The sequence below is a fragment of the Plutella xylostella genome, chromosome 19 (genome assembly GCF_932276165.1).
Source record: "Plutella xylostella chromosome 19, ilPluXylo3.1, whole genome shotgun sequence".
Lineage (NCBI taxonomy): Eukaryota > Metazoa > Arthropoda > Insecta > Lepidoptera > Plutellidae > Plutella > Plutella xylostella.
Window position 1 is genome coordinate 2696339 of NC_063999.1, and position 23032 is coordinate 2719370.

At 39.0% G+C, this 23032-nt stretch overlaps 2 protein-coding genes across 2 annotated transcripts in view; both read right to left on the reverse strand.

Moving 5' to 3' along the window:
• Nucleotides 1–6084, reverse strand: part of LOC105392013 (pollen-specific leucine-rich repeat extensin-like protein 1) — a 42997-nt gene extending 36913 nt beyond the window's left edge. Inside the window, exon 1 of the mRNA XM_048627623.1 lies at nt 4478–6084. The gene's annotated coding sequence lies outside the window, so the exon portion shown is untranslated. The remainder of the gene's footprint in view (nt 1–4477) is intronic.
• A 145-nt stretch (nt 6085–6229) lies between these two features.
• Nucleotides 6230–22952, reverse strand: LOC105391976 (protein fem-1 homolog B). Its single transcript, XM_048627635.1, has 15 exons — nt 22644–22952; nt 21906–22059; nt 19948–20110; nt 19469–19550; nt 18315–18462; nt 17400–17554; nt 16029–16154; nt 13866–14063; nt 13123–13206; nt 12679–12774; nt 11391–11501; nt 10880–11013; nt 10204–10322; nt 9578–9697; nt 6230–9211 (listed from the first exon to the last, which is right to left on the reverse strand). The coding sequence occupies exons 1-15, from the start codon at nt 22785–22787 to the stop codon at nt 9057–9059; spliced, it is 1989 nt and encodes a 662-aa protein (XP_048483592.1). The 5' UTR covers nt 22788–22952; the 3' UTR covers nt 6230–9056.
• Nucleotides 22953–23032: the final 80 nt, after the last annotated feature.

Sequence of the window (23032 nt, forward strand, 5' to 3'; positions counted from 1 at the left end):
TATTTTAAAATACCTATTGTACTTAAAGTTGAAATACCCCCTTTTTTACAATAAACATTTATTGAAAACCCCGAGACAACCAATTGATGTCGTATTTTTGACGTAAAATATAATTTATTTTCCAATTTCGAGAGCATTGTCAGCCTTCGCAGGAGTTAAGCCGGTCGGCGTCTGCAGTGTCGCAACTCCGTGCATAAGCCGATCTTTCACGATTACGCTAAACCAAACCTGTGACCAGTAAGTCGCATGTGTATGGATATGTCAAAAAATTTCGGCAAAATAAGGCTACTTATAGGAAAGCTAAAGATCGCATCCAGTGGCGTGCTTTGCGAGAGGCTTACGTCCAGCAGCAGTGGACTGCTATAGGCTGTTGATGATGATGATGAAGGCTATACTACTTTTTTGCATAAGTATCCCTGCTGCCGCTGCCTACGGGTTGGCTATCGAAGTAGATAAACGTCACTATGTCGCGTTTCGCCTTAAATATGGCTCTGTGTAGAGGCCGCTGGTGTGGCAATCGGTTGTTTACCTGATGAGAAGAATTCTTGGATTTGGATGTTACTGGCAATAAACTTTTAGTTTTAATTGCGGTACATATAGAGGGCTATTCCAACTAATTCCCGTCGTTTCGCGGCTATGGCTATCCTGCTACCGTCGGGCAATCGATAATAGAGACATCAGTCTTAAAAGTACCCTAACTGTCATACAAAGCAAATATAAAACCGTAAACTTTTTATTTCCGTGTCTAATGCAGTGTCTTGAAGTGGTTTTGAAACTGTTAATTAGTGATGGCTAGTTCAATATTTAAATCGACTTCGTAACCATCGACCGGATGCAGAAAGTTAATCGATTAGTTTATTGATTGTGAGCAGAAGATGACATTTTATCGACTGATCCACTGACATGATTGGGTTAATACATGGTTAATAAGAAGTGGGTGAAGATTAAAGATTGACATAATTTATTTTGAATTTCTAGCTTCGTCAGTAGTCTTTTGCGGTAACGTTAAACCAGCAATAGAGTTAAACAAGCCTAAGTACCTATATAGAAAATGCTTTCGCATATTAGGCTGAAAAAGGGTGGGGATCACTCTGAAGAACCTTTGTTGTACCCACGACTTCTGAATTTTGGTTATCCATCATAACTTTTTTAGTCACGTTACCTACGAATTTTAAAACCTATCCACAACATGGTTTTGCTTCATCACACCCTTTCGGCTTACACCACTTTTTCAAACACCCTGTATACATGAATTGAGGCCAAGCAGTCGTCCCCAGACTCAGCAGACTTATGTTCCAAACATGGACAATAGTCATTATTAAGTCATTGAAATTATGGGATAATCCTACTTATTGATATTAAAGATCGTATCGGGACTTAGAATAGCACTAAGCTCGTGAGCTTCTTAAAGTGGTAAAGTCATGGTCAAAAAATGAAGACTCGAATGAGGTGTTGTTCGGGGGCCCGAGACTTAAGTTCGACAGTCACTTGCTCGACACAAGATTTTTCGAAAAATTTATTTGTCGATCATTTTTGTTTCGAATGAACGATTTTTCGAAAAACTATTAAGTATACGTGGAATTCAATTAATGCAATTGTCACAAAAAAATATCAAGAGGTTTAGAATTTCAAAGAATAAATAATGCATAATATAACAAAATTTAAAGTTTAATTACACGGAATTAACAATGGAACGGACCCGAGCACAAGATGACAGTAGTGTGTCTCCTTCCAAAAAAAGCCAAACAGTCCAATAAGGAAGAAAAAGTAAAAACTATTTTGGCACAAAAAGACACTCTTGGTATGATTGAGTTATTGAGAGGTTTAGCTTATATTTGCCATTGAAAAAAATAATAATTTCATATGTTTTGTGTTTTTTTTTTCGTATTTTGTGTATATTGAATTGGTTTATTTTGTAAATATAATCAAATAAAATAAGTACTTAAAGTTATTAAGTAGGTAAATCATTTATAATTATTTAAATTTCCTGACATTTTATTTTTGTTTATGTAGTTTTTACTCTATGCGGAAACGCAGTTTGATTAAATTGTATTTTTAATTAAACTTTAAATTTTGTTATATTATGCATTATTTATTCTTTGAAATTCTAAACCTCTTGATATTTTTTGTGACTATTGCATTAATTGAATTCCATCTCCATTTAATTTATCGGAAAACCGTATTTAGTAATACAGTTGTATCGAACTTGCGACCCCTCGTATACTTAGTTTTTCGAAAAATCGTTCATTCGAAACAAAAATGATCGACAAATATTTTTTTCGAAAAATCGTGTGTCGAGCAAGTGACTGTCGAACTTAAGTCTCGGACCCTTCGAGCGCAGACCTCACGTGAGAGGTTCGAATCCCGGCGCTGACATATAGGTACCAATGAGTTCTTTGTAATTTAAGTACAATGTATAGCATCGGTAATGTATATCTTACGGTGAAGGAAAACATTGTGAGGAAACCTGCATATCTAGATTTAGACATGTAGATATTGTGAACCCACTAAACCGCAGTGGACCAGCGTGGTGGGAAATGGTCCAAGCTTATGAAGGCAGTTTAGACCTTGGACATAGCACATTAGTACCATTTTTCGAGAGAGCCAGGTGCAGGTACTTATATCCCTACAGATAATAGAATATAATAGAAGACTTCATGTATGAGAGCTGTATCAGCACACGAATCTTCAGTCTTTTTATAAAGCTTGGGATAAAATGGCTGACAACTTAGAGCATTATTAATTAATAACTATTTACTGACTTATCTGATTTCACAAACGTTTATGTTGAATGTAAGGATATATTGGTAGGCTTCTTGCATATTTCTTTCACTAAGATTTTTGGTGTTTTCGGTTAATAAGTCTCTAAGTTGATACCAATTATCACCGGTTGCTAACTCTCAAAAAGTTACAAAATACGGGGGCTGGGCCCGTCTGCAATACCAGCGCTATACTAATTCACGTGTACGATTTTGGTATTGAACCAGTTTAAAAGTTTACAGAACTTGGCTGAATTTTAAATTATTCTAGTTTAACGCAGACAGCACACATCCGGCAGATTTGCAAAAAACTAATTATAAGTTACGACATTTTATAACTATAAGCTTTTTTTAATCGTGTGACTCTCCTTTTTCTTATTCGAAGCTAAAGCGAATTTGATTTGGCATTGGCCAATAGATTATGCAGTAGACTTTTTATTTATTGCTTATTTGCAAAAGTCTCATTTTAGTATAACTTTATAATTTACAAGCTGCCCTCGTAACCCCATTATGGTTTTACTCGTTGCGAATTTAACCCCCTACCCTGACGTAAAAGGGGAATGATAATCCTAACTAATATTATAAATGTGAAAGTAACTGTCTCTGTCTGTTACTCTTTCACACCAAAACTACTGAACGGATTTGAATGAAATTTGGTATACAGATGGTCTAGACCCTGAGAAAGAACATAGGCTACTTTTTATCCCGGAATTCCCGCGGGAAAACATTTTAAGGCGAAGCGAAGCTCGCGGGAACAGCTAGTTATAAATATGATTATTATAAGTTTGTGTACCTATACTTACGTACGTAACTGTCAGTTGCCAGCAGGGTAGCGAATCCGGAGATAATATCCAGGTTCGGGATAATACATATAACAAAAATCTGATTGATTATAAAAGGTCTTTCGTTTATTTATTTGTTTTTTTTGATTCTCTATTGCACAAATATTAATAAGTGTACAAAAAATTATCTTAATGCTAAAGTTTAATGAATTTTCTACCAGCCAAACTGTGGATTGACCTCATGTAAGAGGTAAGTATTAAAATTAGGTTGGCAGTTGCAAAGATACAGGATGACCAGTCAATTAACCACTTCAAAGAAAAACATGTATTAATCATATTAGCTATCCTAATCATATTTAGCTGTATCTCCGCAACTAACACTCAAAACAAGGCTTTATTTTTAGAAAATGAGTATCACAATGGTCCATAACAGAGCAATTTATTTTCAGGGTTTTATTACAGTACTTGAGTATTCCCGTCCACTTCCCTACAGGTTTAGTAGATTGGTTCTTCAGAAAATATGGCCTGCAGCCCCTGCCTGCTAATCTACTAAACCAGTAGGAAAGTGGATGGAGTGCAGACGCAGTATGGGTTTGGGACGCCCTACAGCCCGCTGGTGCTAGGACCATAGATAAGATAGTCGGCAGTACCGAACTGGTAGAGAATGCTTCTAGCATTAAGTTCACATTTGTATTTTGAAAATGTTATTTGAAATCAAGAATTTTATAATAATAACAGAGTAATGTGGGGCCTGCCTTATTCTAGGCCTTGGTGTCCAGAAGTGCAGTCTCTGGCTGGGCAATAAAAAATTCTGGTGGATGATGATTATAAAGATAAATAATGACGATTACGCGTGACACTGAGAAAAGTTAAGCATTATTGTGTAGGTAAGTAGGTGCAAATAAATAATAGGGTAGGTGCCTATGGTATACTCACTTTACGACAGATGGTGCTTTCGTATCAAATCCTTCACTGAAAAAACACATCACTTATTGAAACCATTAAAAACACTGTCTTCTGTGCACCATTTTATCCATAACGTAGAAAACACCCCACAAAAGAAAGCCCGACTAAAGTTTTGGGTATTTTCTAGCTTATTTACTGTCAATGAAACGGCGGGAAAATTAACAATTTCAATGTTTTTAAAAGTAACTTCTTCAATTTCCCGTTATGTTAACTGAGTAATTTCGTGCCAATAATTCTTTCCTATTATTACCATTGATAAAGGATGCCTATTTATTAGTTGAGATACGAGTTTAATTTTAAAAGTGTGTCAGTTGGTCGGTTATTATGCGGGCTGTCAAACCGGCGCGGCGGCGGCGAGGTGCGTTGCGTAATCAATGCGTGCAAGCGTAGTGCGGGCTGCAACGAAACTGAAAGTACTGCGAACATTCCCTGATACCCCTCTTCTGGTCTTGCTTAGCATAACATTGGGCAATGCTGAGGCCCAGTGCCTTCTTTATTTAAGTAGTTAAGTGGAAAAACTTGTGTTTTCGTTTTCCTTTAGGTAGTTTATAGTATTAGGCAAGGGCGATAGTAGAATCGGGTAGATAGACAAGTTAATGTTCGTATAAGTACTACTAGTGTATATGTAACTTTAGAACTAACTATTCAACGTTTACATACATATAGATAGGAGATCGAATTTATAAAAACAAACAGTAGTGTGATGTATTAGATTACCTGCTACGTATTTATGTGCGATGTTTAATAATTACTTACCTACCTACTATCAATGTTTGGTAGCATTAGCAATAGTGTAATGGAAACCATATCATAGGTATACTTACCCATTACTCTTTAGTGAGTAGGTTTATCATATTAGCTGACTTATCTGTCCCAAGTTTGATAGTTAGTTATATAGTTTGTTGTAAAGCAGAAGAGATAGATGTTCTTCACAACGGTCTTCTCCACGCAACACGTTTTTTCTCACTGAGTTCCTCTATATTATCTCAACTAAGTTGGTACTTAGGTACTTCCGCTCCAAGTTTCGCTTCACTCATTGTTTTACTGTGCTGACTTACCTGTTGTTGCTTTTTACCACAATACAGGTGACTACACGACTAGTTACTTGCCTAAGATTATCTAGATTCTGCAACATTTTATTGTTGTGGGGGGTATATGTTGTCCTAACATAAACTTTAATTGAATAAAACAGTAAAATTATTGAATATAACTCTTTATTCGTCAAATTTTACAGAAAAATAGGTAACGCTATCTTGAAACGACCAGATAAATATAGTTTTGTATTTACAATAGGTATCTATGTAAGTAAGTATTTTTTTAAGTGTAAGGATGTATGTCATGTCATAAATCACAATTTGTTCTCTAAAAAAGTATAATTTAAAAACTGAACATTGACTTATTTTTAAGGTAAACATAAATTGCATTAAGTATATTTTAACTTAACTCATTTTAACTGAAGCACCTTATGTTGTTAGCACAGGAGAATGACCAAAACATGTTTTTTTGAGATTCATGATATTTACGCTCAAGTTAACATATTTTTGTCTTTTTCCTACATTATGAAATAACGTAAAAATAACGTAAAAATAACGTATGTACTCAATGGTTTATCGTCTAGGTTGGCACATACGGCAGTCTTAGGCAGTAGATAAAATAAAATAATTACATAATCGTTCCATTATTTAACCCATTAACCGTCACCCAAAACAAGTGACAGGTGCTCTCTGGGCGCATGAACTACGCTGACGTCAATAATTTAGGTCAGTGACGGTTAACGTGTTAAATAATAATAATAATGGTAAGCACAAGAAAAAGCATTATTTTCAGTCTAGACTTACGACAATTTAATTTCACCATACAGGTATCGTCAATATAATATGATACCTACTGAACGAATGTGGACTACTGATTTTTATTTTCCCTAAATAATTAAATATTTATCCTGCTAATTGTGTATAGAGAAGACTTCATTTTGAGACAGATAATAAAAAATAGCATTTGGTACATATAAAATTATATATGTAGTATTATAATCATTATGCGTATAATATAATGCAGGTAAGTACCTAACATACATATTTGTATTTGGTTAGTGTAAATGGCTGAACATAAAAAATATAGTTTTTGTTTTTCTATGTATTTCAGGTCAATAATTAACAAAATATGTTAGTTACTTATTCATTTTAGAATATGTTTATAGTTTTTGACTAGAACATCGAATTTTGTTTATTTACAGGATTTCTATAGAAGATTAGATTTCTTATTACATATCAAATGGGAAAAAGACTAGATGTTTAAGTTTAAATATAAAGAGAGAACAGTTTGAAACGAAAATCTAAAAATATAAATCATGCATGTTCATATTTAAGTACCTAATAAATCTATAATAACAATATTCTAAGCCTATTTTCAATAGATTTTATGACGTTAGTGATAAATTGCACAATAAACTTAAGATACCTTTCTTTTGACGCAGTAGGGTACTTAAAAAATTTGGTTTTCGACAAAATTTGTATAACATTAAGCTAATTTTAAGGCTGAATCTAACTTCCACATTTTACAAATTAAAAGAACTAAAAGTTCTCTAAAATAATATCTACACTATAAATTGTGCCGATACTTTAAGGTGATAATTATTGTGCAAGCGTTAGAAATAATCTAACATTTATTGGTAGCTGCGATCTTATCATATGATAGAAGCAGTGGTATTCAACCAGCCCTCGATATGTATGAAGTGAGTCTACGTTCTTTTGACTTTACGGTCACCTACAAACAGGCTTGTTATTATATTCGAAAATATATAGAGGTAGACCAACATAGGTAGATCATATTTTTTATAGACTTTAATGTCATAACGTCCACCAACAAGCACTAGGCCATCGTGGTGGTCTAGGCCTAGAACCCTTCCTTCATTCGGAGGAGACTCGAACCCCATTGGGGACGTAATGGGTTGTCATGATAAATGTCATATAACTAACAATTGACTATCGCGCCTATTTTTTTTTGTTTTGCCTAACAATCGCTATTTATCTATCGCAGCCTTGCTGACTCATAGCCTCCGTTCATGAGTATCACCTACAGTGGGCTGCTGTATTGGTCGAGTCTTGCGAATGGGAAGTTTTCTGACAGCTCATAAAAAAACGAACTAAATCATGTAGTAAAATTTTCATACTACAGCACTGCATTTTATTTAGTGATTACTAATTTTAACGAAAACTTTACTTAGTATCAAGCCTTTTATCGTCTTTGATATGACTACAAGAACTAGCGATGAACATTAAGACTTAACATAACATCTAACTATTTCTATATTTTATTATCACAATAACGACCGTACCTAGACTTCGATTCGACTTAAGTCACATTAAATTATAAATATATTTTAGATATAAATTTGAGCTATCGTTCTCTGTATATTTTAAGATTATAAACTATGAACACATAAACCCTGTGTTCATTAAATATATAGCTAATATAACGTTTTGTTCTGTCATACTATTAAGATTATACAATATATGGCCACTGCCAGTTTCAATATCGTACACGATAATTGGAAATTATTTTCATTCATGTTTGATTCGCTTTTTTACTGTATAATTCCGTCAGTAAGCGTTAATTATAATGAAGCAGGCCAATAATATACTACGGGCTTTTGGTTAGCTAAGAATGATCCAACCTGTAGGTTAGAAACCGATGAAATTCAATCATTACTTTCGAGTAGTTGGGTCGATATTTAATTATTATTTATTTCATTTAATAATATTTCAATCTTTCCGAAGCAGAAACTACACCAATAAACTAGTTAAAATGGCCCATTCCTTCGCATTATAGCTTCTACTGAGATACTACAGACAGACATATTACTTATAACACCCCACCTCGGATGAGGGGTTCAAAATTAATAATGAGGCGTTATATTTTCCCTTTTACCATCGATCTTAAAGTTTCATTTATTGTTTACATTGTATTGTGCATGTGTTCGATTCTACTTTAATATTTGGTTAACCCATGCTATAGTAAAATAAAAAAACTACAATAAGTACCCTTGTTAATCTACGCTAACATTTAATATTTGGCTAAAACTAATGTTCGTGCGTTATTAAGGCATTATGGATGATTTACCGCTATGTACAAGCAGCAATGTCCATCTGAGATGGGTCAGGTATCTTTAACCCAGACAGTACAATGTACGTACATGTCCGAAAATATGCATGCAACGGTAGACAGACTTTATCGTTGTAATTTCGATTCATAAACGCAATTATACTTTAGTTTATTCCCCCTCATCTCCATTCAAACCCATATTTATAACGGCATAACTCCGTATACCAAATCTGCTAAGAACAATCAACAGCTAACCCCGCCATTTCCATTGAACTAATATTACTAGCGTATAGAACCGACACCGCGAACTTGACTATGGAAAAACGCATTCATTGTCACTGGATCTATATCTTGATCGCGTCACGTGGAACACAGATTTGGCTCGCGTCGTCTGTTCTAGTACGCTAGTACATTCAATGGCCGCATCGCGAATCTAAACCCGTCTTTATAACGGCATGACTCCGTGCATCTTGAGAAACTCGTGTAGGTCACACGGCACTTGGCTGGGCGTGTAGCGGAGGCGGTGGGCGGCTAGTGTTGATGCAGCCATGCAGGCCAGGCGGGGGGACATGGCCGCGCGGATTATAGGTTCTGCTGGACCTGGGGGAGAGAAGTTGTTTTAGGTAGGGGTAACTTTGCATTAAACCAAGTGGCGTCGCACTGTCGTGCAGAAGGCAGCCGCGCTCGGCAAGAGCTAGCACGAACTCGAAGGCGTGGTACAGGAACGGTCAGAGTGGAAGTCTACACTTCGAGCCCTATGTCTCCGATTAGGGATCCCAGGACCTGATGATGATGATGAACTTTGCATTGTTAGATTGGACAAATTTCTATGCTTTAGCTCCATAGACTGTATGAACAAGATCAGATGTATCGGGCTCGAAGGACCAAATTTTGCGGACAACATCTCTCGTCACCTAATTTTGGCTTAGTATACTCTTTTTGCTTTGCAACACCCTGTATAGTTACCGGCTATACTGGCGACGAGCGGCGTGACCCCGTCCGCGTCGAGCGCGTCCACGTGCGCGCCGCGCGACAGCAACGCGCGTACCACGCCGCACAGGGAGGTGTTCCACTGGTCACGCTCTTCTGTGGATTAAAAACGTACCTAATTTACTGGTCACAATGTAACACAAATGAAGATGTCAATGCTTATAGCAAACATCCAAACTTTTATAACGGAGAAGAGAGGCATGAAATTCTGGAGCTGTACATTTTTTGAAACACTCAAATCAGATAAGAAAGCCCTAAGATCAGATATTACGACTTACGACAGATATCACTCTTCTCTTAGATAAAATTTGAAGCCCACCACAATTTCAGGGGTTTCAATAGGATAAAACTGGATACTTTGAATGTGTAATGATAAAATACTTTAAAATATTGTAGTAAAACTTTCAGTCTCATATTGTGTTCAGTCACATTGTGTTCAATCCATGTGGAGGAAGCGAAAGAACTATGTAAATTCGTGGCACGTGGGGATCCATAGTCTCTGCCTACCCCTCTGGGAGACAGACGTTAGTATATGTCTGTATGTACGTACTATCCATTTTCTTCATCTTCTACATCGGGCTCCCTCTACCAGTTCAACCTACCTGTGGCGAGCGTGTGCGAGATGAGCGCCGTGTGTAGCGGCGTGCGGCGCTGCTCGTCGGCCGCGTCGGCGCGCGCGCCGCACTCCAGTAGCAGGCGCACCGTCCGCGCGCACGGGAATCTGACGGATAGTCTTGGTAGGTTATTAATGTGCGCGTTTGTAGAGATCTTAGACTACAGAAGGGCTAGCGCGGGGAGCTATTAAGACGTGACAAAAGTCCTCCGTCGCGCTCGCTCTTGAGGCTGCGCGATGTGAGTGAGCGCGATGCAAAACTTTTATCGCGTCTTAATGCGGCCCGTGTTAGCCCTTCTATAGTAGGCATAAATTATGAGACAAAAGCTCGCAGGTTTGCTAAAATATTAAGTAAGATGAAGAATGACTGTGAGGAGATCGTGCGAGAACCCCCAGCGGTAGGAGAGGTATATGTGGAGTAGCAAACAGCTAGCCTAGCCCGGAACTCAAGGCGCCCACGTCAAGATGTAGCAAAAATTCTTCATAGTGCACACTCTCGCTCGCTCTCGAGGCCGCGCGATGTGAGTGAGCGCGACGCAAAACTCTTGTCACGTCTTGATGTGCGCGTGCTGCGCCCCGTGCTAGGCTAGCTGTTTGCTACTCCACATATGCGCTCCATGCAAGCTTCAGCAGTGGTTGATTCCGGGCTGAGGACGGACACTCACTGGCACACGTCACTCGTGTGGAAGTCGTCGACCGGCGTCCGATGGTCCACGGCCAGGTGTAGTAGCGTCTGTCCGCGCAGTAACCGAGCGTCTCGCACCCGGAATATCGCTACCCTGATCGCGCGGATCATGTCCTGTGGAAATACAATCGAATAAGCTGACGTCTTTTGTTATTTTTGTCTGCTATGATCTTCAGTGAGGCTTTTGGAGTATTCATTTAAATCCCCTAGAGTGCGATTAGTTTATTTACGTTGTTTTATTTGTCATATACAAGTAGCTAGTATTTTAAGGTCATCATCGGACAGTAATGAAATGACCCTCAGAATCCTCAAACATGACACATACATAGCATACTAGTTACCAGACCCAAATCGCAGCCATCTTGGTCTATTTGCGTGGTTACATACAAAGATAGCTGCCATTTTGGTCAAGTTCAAGGATTACTACTATTTCTTGATGTCATTGTCGTCAGTCTGTAATAACTTCTATACAAAAGGTATTTCAATCTCACCTCAGTATTCCCGTCATTCTCCAGCAGCCTGGCCGCAACAGACACTAGATATAAGGCCGTCCGCACATTGCTCTCGAATTCGTCCTGCAACACGTAACGTGACGCCAACGCCTGCACTTCAATACTACACGTGTGTCTGTGCTACTTGCCCGGTGTGGGAGAGGTCACGCAAAGCGGATAGTGTGATATTACACAGTATATCATACAGTGAGATTTGGTTTACCACTAGATGCGCTTTTTACTAAGAGTGGTTATGGCTGTGGTAACATAAAAAATGGATTCAAATGGAATAAGAAGTTCTATGGCAACTCATAAAAATAAATGGTGTACTATTGCCACGATAACGCCATCAACTAGTTAGTTATTTTGGCTAGAAGAATGAGTTGAACAATAGAAAGTACTATATAGAATATTATTATGTTTGTTTATTATTATGGATTTATGGTTGTGGAGTCTTTTAAGAGTACCGCAACCTACTTTGGACTGAAATCATTCTGACTCCATAACATTCCATGTCCATTCATTATGGATACGGATTAAATTATGTGCCACAGAAAGCTACATTCAAGTTGTCTTTGATATAGCTTTCTGTGGCGATGATGAGTATAATAATATGTAATAGTATGATAATCAGCGCATCTAGTGGTATAAATGCCAATTGAAAGTAATGAAATAGCTTAACTTTTAGCTCTATAACAGAGCTATAATAAGCGATGACGTGTGTGAAACATAGCGGGCACATAGCAGTAATAACATATAGACAGAATTTACGTTACAGCTAAGCAAAATGGGAAAAATACATGCTATTCAGCTAAACTCTTTACTATAAAACATTTAACATAACAAATGCGGATAAGATAAACCAACTTAGAATTGTGTTCAGGACCACGAGAACCCTTTCTTAACCGTTCTTATTTTATAGTTGAGATATGTATAGAGTTTTGCTGAATAGATACCGATGGAATAAGAAAATTAGTGGCCAAGTAAAATGTGGATACGAAATTTCACGTTACAAAGAATAGAATAAGAATAATCGGACTCAATGTATTCAGAAAATATGCAGTAGACAATAAATATGTCAACAAAGGCTCTATAACAATACCATTTACCCCTGCTTTACCCTCATTGCACTGATGTAATCAAATTTAACCCCAAGCAACGCCGCAGATAAACAGCCTTATTGCACTGTGACAAACATAACACAGAAAAGAGTTTATATCCAAGTCACATATATAAAGTAATCATAAAATTCCGTATCCGGCAACAGTTTAGAGTGAAGAGAACATACTATTAGCGCCTCCGCGTCGTTGTTAGCCGGTGGCTTCTCAAGTCTTTCTGCGCCTCTTCTCAACTCTTCCGCACACGCTTCTAGTACAAAACATACCTGGAAATAAACACTTAATTTAATATATTTTATGAAAACGGTTGTTTAGAGAATTTAAAAATAAAGAAGAAGAAAATCTAGAAGTTATAAATCTTTTAACCTCTAGGGACCTCATACGACGACATGATGTGGGGACCCACGACAGTGTTCAGACCAAGTTAAGCTTGCAGCCGCCGGCCGGGCTTCAGGAGTTTAAGAAAAAGTATCTGATTTATTTTAGGTGCAGGTTCATAACTCGCACCTTGTAATGCTATGTATTACTGTCAAATCCGTAAGTAGTATTTTTGGTACAGCATTTACACTATAATTCGGTAGAGCTTACTAGAGCCATGATAAGATTGTACTGACCTGTTCTAGTGGTAATTCAATTCCTATGTGTATCATTTGTGAGAACACTTGTGCGAACCTTAGCAAGTCTTTTACTACTGACACCTGCAACAAACAAAAACATAGTACAGTCATAAATGAGCAATGCGTGATTTATGGAGATTTCGGTATTTTTAATGTTTGTACGTGTCAATAAATCCGTGATCGATGCCTATTGCCTAAGGCAGATTGATGTTACAGAAACACATCTGCTTAAATACACTCTGTATAATTACTTTATTAATATATTCAGCCATGTTTTGTGTCTATGTTCAGCTGTTGATGGTTATTGGCTGATGTGATGAATTGATAATGACGTTAATTTATGTTCGTACATTGCCCAGCAACAGAGTATATTAGTAAAAGGCGTGAGTTTTCTTGATGACGTGATGGGTTGTGATGTGAGTTTTCCTTATGTTATTGTAGCCCATGGGACCCTATTGTTCGATATGCGTATGCAATAGATGATGATCATGTAAAGTCTGTTTTTGAATCTCAGATACAAAATTGACTGATTCTGAACAGTTCATCAACAGTCGATTTTCCCGCGATTAACGGACGTATCGTTCTATTGGCGGGACAATCGTCTGTTGATGAACCGTTCAGAATCTGTCAATTTAGTATCAGATATTAAAAACACACACTTTAGTTTATTAGTACCAAGCCAACCCACCAAAAAAAACAAAACAATACAAATCCGTGTCACTTACATTGGTCCTACTTACGTTATTGTACTGTCTCAGCGCCAGCGCGTGCCTCCACAGTGCAAGACACCGGTCGAACCTCGCCTCATCAGCGAAGACTGCCCCCCTGAAGACGACCGGATGGGGTAAGTCCGGACATGTTCTACCGAGGACCCGCTCTCGGACGGTTAGGCCTTCCATGTGTAGGGCGTGTGCGTTGCCGTGGAGACGCTCGACGTCCTGAAGGTGGGGGGAGGTGGTGGATAAAGATTATATGGCGGTTTTAGGAGCGAAGGTAGAATACTTTTAAAAAGATGATGGTTCACAATAGTTCACATCCTCTGTACAGGTAGCGATATAAATATGTACAGTCTATGGCTTGAAAGGTGGGGGGAGGTGGTGGATAAAGATTCTGTGGCGGTGTAGACTCGTGGTCGGAGGTTGAGGTTAGGTGAGCAGGTAAGATGGAGCAGAGAAATACAGTGTGCTTCTTGTATGGCGTATAATTGGAAAGTGAATCACCGCTAGTTAATTACCCACTAACTATAAGATACATTTTCATAAAACTAATTATAACGCCCTCTATTGGAGGACCTGTGAACTTAACCAATCGGTAATCGATCCAAGATCATGCATTCTTGTAACATATTCATGATCATAGTCATCTATGATTGCAGCCAATACGGAGACAATCCCATAGATGGCGTTGTCAACATGTTCACGAGTTGACAGGCGGTTTTAGGAGCGCAGGTAGAATACTTTTAGCAAGATGGTGGTTCACAATAGTTCACATCCTCTGTACAGGTAGCGATATAAATATGTACAGTTCCCCAAAATTGATAATGCACATAGAAATCTTCGTCATTGTTCGGCAACGGTCGTATTCCCGAGCGTTAGAAAACTATTATGTATTTAGAGTGGTTAAGTGCATTTTCTTCATGAAATTTTAGTAGACTTATGTAATTGGTTCAAAAGAGATAATTGATTTATCAGTAACGAAATTTGATTCGATAATTCATAATCCTAACTAATATTATAAATGCGAAAGTAACTGTGTCTGTCTGTCTGTCTGTCTGTCTGTCTGTCTGTCTGTTACTCTTTCACGCCAAAACTACTGAACGGATTTGAATGAAATTTGGTATACATACGGTCTAGACCCTGGGAAAGAACATAGGCTACTTTTTATCCCGGAATTCCCACGGGAAAACTTTTTAAGGCGAAGCGAAGCGCGCGGGAACAGCTAGTATTCCATAATATTAAAATTTACTTCGAAAATGTTACAGTAGGTACTTTTCAAGTGTCTTACTGAAGCTGATGTAAAGATGGATGAAAGAAGGTTTGAATAACACAAGGTTTATATTATAAAGAGAAATGGATTTCAAACACAGGTTTATATTAAAAAAATTAAATCTCAGTTCAAAAGTATTTACAGCACTGATTATTTCACATTAATAAAAATGTTTACATTAAAATCTCAGTTCAAAAGTATTTACAGCGCTGATCATTCACAATAATATTACAATTACAAACTTGGTCTTTTGGGTGTGGCTTAATTGGCAAAGTGAAGTCTATCAATGTGACGTATATTTTATTCTTAAATGTGCCTCATAATATGGCATCGTCAAAAATAATTAAAGTTGAAATTAAATTCACATTTGAAAAAAATAACAAGAACGATGTGTAATTGCAGCTCTTTATAATTCCACAAAAGTAATATTGATCTTGACCTTGAGACCCTTGACTGATCGGTGACAGCCACCGACCGCCCAAATTGTTTTCGATTATGTGTCACATGATATTGACTACTATTTCTTTCGAACAAGGATCAAAATGCAAGTGCTTTGTACGATTCAATGATTCGGGTGTTTCCGGGAATACGACAGTTTGCGAAGATTTGCATGCGCATTATTAATATGGGAGAACTGTACAGTGTACTCACTTCTATAGGTACACAGTTTCTGAATTTCATATGTTTGCTGACTGTACCTCTGTTTTCGCTATGGATTGAATTTTTAAAAGCAATTATCAAAAGTCTAGTCCGCTATCGATATTGTGAACACGTTAAATAAAGTTGACAAAAACTATAATGTATATGGTATAGTTTGAAGAGGCAAGTATTTAAAACATGATTATATTAACACAGAACATGCACTGATCTGTTCTTATTGCACTACTATTTATTTAAAATACAGATGAGATACTAACCTCTAACGTAGTGCTCTCCTTCCAGTTATCATAGGCCGGTATTGGCTCGGCGGGCTGCTTCAGTAGCAGGCCGTAGCGGGTGTCGTACCGCATCGTCATCGCTCTGTGCAGGTATTGGTACGCCATCTGGTGTGTAAAATTTATTGTGTGTTATTGGTTTTGCTAGTGAGGGTTTAATTGACTAAAAAGTAGGTTAAGTACTGAAGAATTTTAGATAATACTTATTATTTATGGCATGTTTTGCTTCTGTATTCTACTACTACATGATTCCCTTTCGACCATGTATACTTAAATTTACATGAGTCGACCTCTTTTAGGCTTTGCAAAGGCTATTTCAGGTCCCCATGTGGGGTGAGGTGAATGCAGAATGCATCATTGTCTCTTGACGCCATTGGCCAACTCATTTCTTTTCATACACACACTGACCCTCAAGCAGTAGTATTCCTTGTCGTTAGCAAACGAGGCCCCGAGCAGCTCGAAGGCCTCGACGGCCTGTGCTCGCGACACCTCGGGCCGCGCCGCCAGGATCTCCACTACTGAGGCAGTATCTCCACTACTGAGGTAGTATCTCCACTACTGATGCAGTATCTCCACTACTGATGCAGTGTCTCCACTACTGACTGTAGCGGGGACACGCCTGTATCTACACACACTGACAGTCAAGCAGTAGTATTCATGCGTCACCTCGGGCCACGCCGCCAGTATCTCTACTACTGCGGCAGTATCTCCACTACTGACTGTAGCGGGGACACGCCTGTATCTACACACACTGACAGTCAAGCAGTAGTATTCATGCGTCACCTCGGGCCACGCCGCCAGTATCTCTACTACTGCGGCAGTATCTCCACTACTGACTGTAGCGGGGACACGCCTGTATCTACACACACTGACAGTCAAGCAGTAGTATTCATGCGTCACCTCGGGCCACGCCGCCAGTATCTCTACTACTGAGGCAGTATCTCCACTACTGACTGTAGCGGGGACACGCCTGTATCTACACACACTGACAGTCAAGCAGTAGTATTCATGCGTCACCTCGGGCCACGCCGCCAGTATCTCTACTACTGAGGCAGTATCTCCACTACTGACTGTAGCGGGGACACGCCTGTATCTACACACACTGACCCTCAAGCAGTAGTATTCCTTGTCGTTAGCGAAGGAGGCTACGAGCCTCAATGGCATGTATGAAGAGGGAGGTAGGCAGAGCTTGAGAGAGTGAGACAGCAAGAAAGAGAGAGAGAGCTAGAGAAGGAAAGAGGGCTACCCGCATCTACCCAAACTGACGGGCCGCGCCGCCAGTATCTCCACTACTGACGCAGTATCTCCACCACTGACTGTAGCGGGGACACGCCTGTATCTACACACACTGACCCTCAAGCAGTAGTACTCTTTGTCGTTGGCGAAGGATGCCCCGAGCAGCTCGAATGCCTCGACGGCCTGCGCTCGCGACACCTCGGGCCGCGCCGCCAGTATCTCCACTACTGAGGCGCGGGCTCGCTCGGCTGCGCATTGGAGCGGGGACATGCCTGGAAAAATAATTGTGTTAGAAATTACAATTAAGCCAACAGGGTGCCCCTTAGGAGCCTCGTTAAGTGACGTATCACCTGTACTTTATACATAACACATCCGGCGCACCATGGACGGTCAGCAACTGACAGCTGGCTGATCCTTTCATCACGGTGCAATTTCTAGTTCAGCTCTACCTCACCAGTCACCGACTCGCTACTAAGAATACTCAAGTTCGCATTCTACTGAACTATTAGCGCCGGATGTCCTCCTAGCCGTTACCGACACCCTTAGACAGTTGGCCGATAGTGTGAGGCCAGGATGAGAAAGTCGAATGTTGTGACGCTCCTAGGAAGAGACCTATATCTTAAAGTAGACAATTACGGACTGATGGCGAACCATTTAGAGACCTACGTTATTACGTGTATTCATCTGATGTTGACAATAAACACATACCATTCTGGTTAGTGAGTATGGAGGCCTGCGCCTGTATGAGCGCGCACACGACGGGCGCGTGGCCGTACTCCGCCGCGAAATGTAGCGCGGTGGCGCCGCACAGAGTGTAATTACTACGTTCAGAAGTGGGATATTATAACCTCTGGTAATGATGAACTCTAGAGGTTATACCAGTTGCTGGCCTGGTTCTGTATAAGCGCGCACGCGGCGCACACATAATTTCAGAAGTGGGAAATTATAACCTCTAATAATGACGATGAGCCCTTTAGAAGCCTCTGCCTATCAGTCACTATTATTGCTAATATAATGACAATAAACATGTACCATTCTGGTTAGTAAGTATGGAGGCCTGCGCCTGTATGAGCGCACACACGACGGGCGCGTGGCCGCACTCCGCCGCGAAGTGCAACGCGGTGGCACCGCACAGGGCTCGCTCGTCCACGCGCGCGCCGCTGTCTAGCAGGAACTGCACCTGGGATATTGTGGACAAAACACAGATTCGTTATTTACTGTATAGGTGTGTATTGGTACGTATACCTACTTTGTAAAATATAGCATGGTTTCTGACAGATGTCGAATAGAAAAAAAATACTTGTCAGTTTTTTTAAAGCTTTTTTACAGGGGATGGGGATAACAATCTTTATTTACCAGGCATATGAATCTGTTATTACAACGTCATGTTATATTAAAAAATCTATATCTGTAGCCCGCAAGCTTCCTTTGCTAGTTTTACTCTCCTCCTATCCCTTTCTCTTCCCTCCCCTGCCCACCTTTCAAATCATTTGTCCACCTATCTCAGCCATTCCCTCTTTTCCCTCTTTTTTTCTTCTAACCCGTTTTACGTTTTACCCCTTCTCTTCCTCTACACACGCTTTAGTCCATTAAGGGCGGATTCGGCCAACGTCGAGTAACTTTTTACTCACGAGTAAAGTACCAGTTACTCGCGAGTAAGCAGATTTTGCATTCTACCAAACCTGAAACCAAGATAACTAGCTTATCCCAAGAATAAAATGTTATACCGCCAAAATTGACCGTGTAACGAGCTTATCCGAGAGTAATTTTGTAATGGCGGCAGCACATCAGCTGATTAGAAAACCGTCATAATGACATATAAACACATCTGTCAAAACATAAACAAAAGTACGTTAAAAGGCAAAGTCTCAGAATAACAACAGCGAATAAAATATTAAAACATAAACAATTTCATACTTTTATAATCCATTCAAACTAAGTTGGCATGTCATTTCTATTGCATGCTTTGAAACGCAGCTATTTTTATTTTAGTTGCATTACAGTTTCGTTCCTCGTTCATTCAATTTAATCATGGTATAACTTGGTAGAATGCAAATGTACTTATCCTAGATATTTACTCGCGTATAATTTTAATCCCGGTATAGTTATTCTCGTGTAACGTGATGTTTGGACGAATTCACCCTAAACAATATAAGTAAAACATGTCTAAAAAAAATTTTACTTACCACATCTAAATGCCCTTTGTAGGAAGCGATCATGAGACATGTGTTGTTGTATTTGTTTGCTTTGTGTATGTCAGCTCCATGTCTGCAACAAATAAAAATAAACATTTATGTAATTAGTTGAAACTGTTCACTGCATACAGAATCATATAGCCGTGGAGAATAAATAATGAGATCCTACAGAAGCTGATGGATAGGAGCGATTTAAAAGTTTTCAAATCTGTTACATACGACTGTTTCGTAGATTTAGAAACTACACCTTGAAGCGGGTTACTAAATCCACGAAATGTTTAATTTTCATTTCAAGCATTTCCATTTTACCTTATGGGTTCTTTTATTGTACATATAATTTTTCGGTCTTGACGCATTCTAACCACGCCTCTTAGCGGAGCTATCTTAAAATACCTTCAAGGTGTTAATGGCCACCTTAGTGAATTGAACTGCGTAAATACAACTGTAAAATAGAAGCTTTCAAAACACACCTGACCAAATACTTCACAATATCCAGTCGTCCATCAAAGCACGCGGCTCGGAGCGGAGTGCTGAGCGTGCGCGTGGCGTGGTTCACGTTGGCGCCCGCACGGACCAGCCGCTTCACGATGCCGAGGTGCCCCGCGCCCGCCGCGCACCACAGCGCTGTCGCTCCTGCGGGGTAAGAGACGCGTGAGGGGTTAAGGTGATGCGGCGGGTGAGGGGTTAAAATGTCGCACGTAAGGGGTCAATATTTTATACCATGTTTAAGGAAGCGACGGAATCTTTGTGGGTAAATAATTGAGGTTCTTGACAACCGTCTTCAAAGTTTCAAAACAAAGGTTGTTTTATATCTGTAACCAGTACGTTTAGCCGGTGATGTCGTAATCGTAAGGTTCGGAAAGGTGGGCAGTGATCGTTGGACTGTTCCATTTATAATTGGCCATCGGGCAATGGGTTAGATAGCGCAATGGGATATACCCCTAAGACTAGTTCTCGGATGGAGACTATGTAATACATATTATGGTATAAGTATATGCTTAAAAAGTACAATCATTGAGTAAGTAGGTATACAATATATCAGCTAAATGGTATCAATTTACTTACACAGTAATGTTGTTTACAAAGATAGAAGCTGGAATCTTACCAGTTGAAGCTGGTCGATTCATTCGAACAATGGCTGGAGACGTACTATTGTGTACTTTGTTTGTACACAAGACTCTTTGATCGCGATGTTCGGGGAGCGATATTTCGACGCTTTTCCACGTATAAATAACGTGCACACGCCAAAACCCGACGCACCTGGCGTTTTACGCTTCTAACTTGAATTCCCACCTCATAAATAAACACAAATCAAACCAAATTGAACTTTATCAACTTTTACAACCACAAGCACATTGCAGATGAGCTGTCGAAGTAAAGTAACAGCTAGCGATGTCTCATTGAAAGTCCAACAGGTTATTAAAGTTGGTAGTTGTGTGGAGCTTCCCGCATTGTCGTGAACGCAAACTTTTAATCATAAAGTGAGACAGCACAAAGAAAACCGATGGCGGAGTGCCAACAGCCAAACGGGACCGAAACGTAAAACATTGTCAACCCCTTTGTGCGAAAATGTGTATACTCGCCTTCACCATTTCGGGTTAAATATAGCGCGCAACAAGGAACCAAAAAAAACAGTGTCAACGACCAATGACCTGGATTTGTGTCTCATTCAACGCTCCAGCCGCTAAATGTTGATTTGTTATTTGTTTATGAATATTGTGAAAGATTTATGATTAGGTAGGCATAGTTATTGGAAAATGCGGATCATTATCATTTTCGAAGATGGATACTATCTGCGAAGAATAGGAACAAAGGGGACTTTTGGAAAATATTCGATATAGGCTTTCTGGCGTGATCTCTGATAGTTTCCATAGGTATTTCAAGCATAATGGCCCACCTTAGAGGCTAAATGCGGAAGATCAGCTCGCCACGACAGTTAGGGCTAGGGCCTACTTTGGAGGTCCAAAATTAAAGTCAAATGTTTATTCATCATATAAATATAAAATTATCTGATAAACGTAAATTTTTATAACTACTCTCCGTTCGGATAAGGGGCTCTTTCAAAGAGGGTCCAGCAGTTGAATATGATCAGCTGATAAGGGCTCTCAAGCCACAAATAATCTAATTTATATTTGATTTGAGTTCTTTGAGCCTTATCTTATCTACATAGTTCTACCATTTATGGGCAGTTAGGTATGTGACAGGTGGATGCTTACAGTAATCTACATTATCTGAATACACATAATGGTCTCCGAAAAGGTACCTTATAGCAGATGCTAGTATCCAACACATAAGTTTTCTGTGTACCACTACCACACATTTTGAAATGAATAGCTTATGACTTACAGAGTACAGGGATATGCATTACTCAAAGCCAACCATAAGGTCTCTTTCCATGTGGATTGTAACATATTTTTAATGAACTCACCCTCAATAACATATTCGTCAAACTTGACAGTGCCTTCCGTCTCCAGTCTGACTGGAGGTCGGAATTTGTCCAGCAGGATCCTCACAGCTCCCTCCCGGCCTTGCCGCGCCGCTGATATCAGTGGAGTGCACTTCACGCCATCGCAGCAGACATCCTGAAATAACATGTTAAGTATTGAAAATGAAAATAAACACTAGATAATTAAATTATAGTGATGGTGGAGAATTAAAAAGTAAGTAAATATTATCAGTGTGGTATCCCCTACACTAGGTACAACTCGTATCATGGGGGATGGTAGGCAGATTATGCCTACCAGTAGGTATAAAGAAGTAGTAAAAATATTAATATACAGAAAGTAAATAAAGTTCATCGACACCACTACAAAGTACATAATGTTATTGCTTTGTAGTGTAGTAGTAACAAGTATCTACCTATACATATTGCTTATATGAATGGTGTTTGTAGTTATGTTATTATGTTTAGGTTTTTATTGAAGAGAGAAGTGTTTATCAGTCTAGGTTACGTGAGCTAACCACCGATAATGGCGCGTATAAAAATAATTTTAATAATGCACACGCATTTATAGCGCGCAAAAGGAAGCAAGTGTGTATGATTTAGATGATAAAAATAGAAAATAACATGTCACATAGTGTAAAAAAAAACGTACACATGACTCTTAGTTCTAACTTAGAACGTTAAGTTTTATTTATATTAATCAGCATGTAAAAAACTACTTACTGTGTTCAATAGATCGTCTATTTCGTCAGTATTCTTCTCGTATAACAAAGCGTAAAGAGTTAAAGACATCCCATCTCTGGCTGCGAAAAACACTCGCTCCCTCAAAGTGCTTGAAACGTCGTCTAATAACACCTTTTCTTCCATTATTAACACTTTAATCAATTGAACCGTGGAAACTGTTTCACACAATGTTATTTATTTATAATTTTAATAAAAACTATCGAAATTATCCAAGGTCTTTCCTCCCGTTCTTTCTTCAAGCAGGAAAAATGGGAAAATGGCTAGTGATGTGCTCTAGAAACAGCTGTCCAGAAACTTAAAACCGTACTTTATCGATATAAATAAATTAAGGACAGAAAATCACAAAAAATACATTTGACCTATGTATT

Excerpts from the sequence above, each read along its gene's own strand:
- LOC105391976 (XM_048627635.1), bottom strand. The coding sequence starts at position 22,787 with ATGGAAGAAAAGGTGTTATTAGACGACGTTTCAAGCACTTTGAGGGAG. Across the intron at positions 22,060-22,643 it reads TAGACGATCTATTGAACACA|GATGTCTGCTGCGATGGCGT; the intron begins GTAAGTAGTTTT and ends ATGTTATTTCAG. Across the intron at positions 14,064-16,028 it reads AGGAGAGCACTACGTTAGAG|GACGTCGAGCGTCTCCACGG; the intron begins GTTAGTATCTCA and ends CCCCACCTTCAG.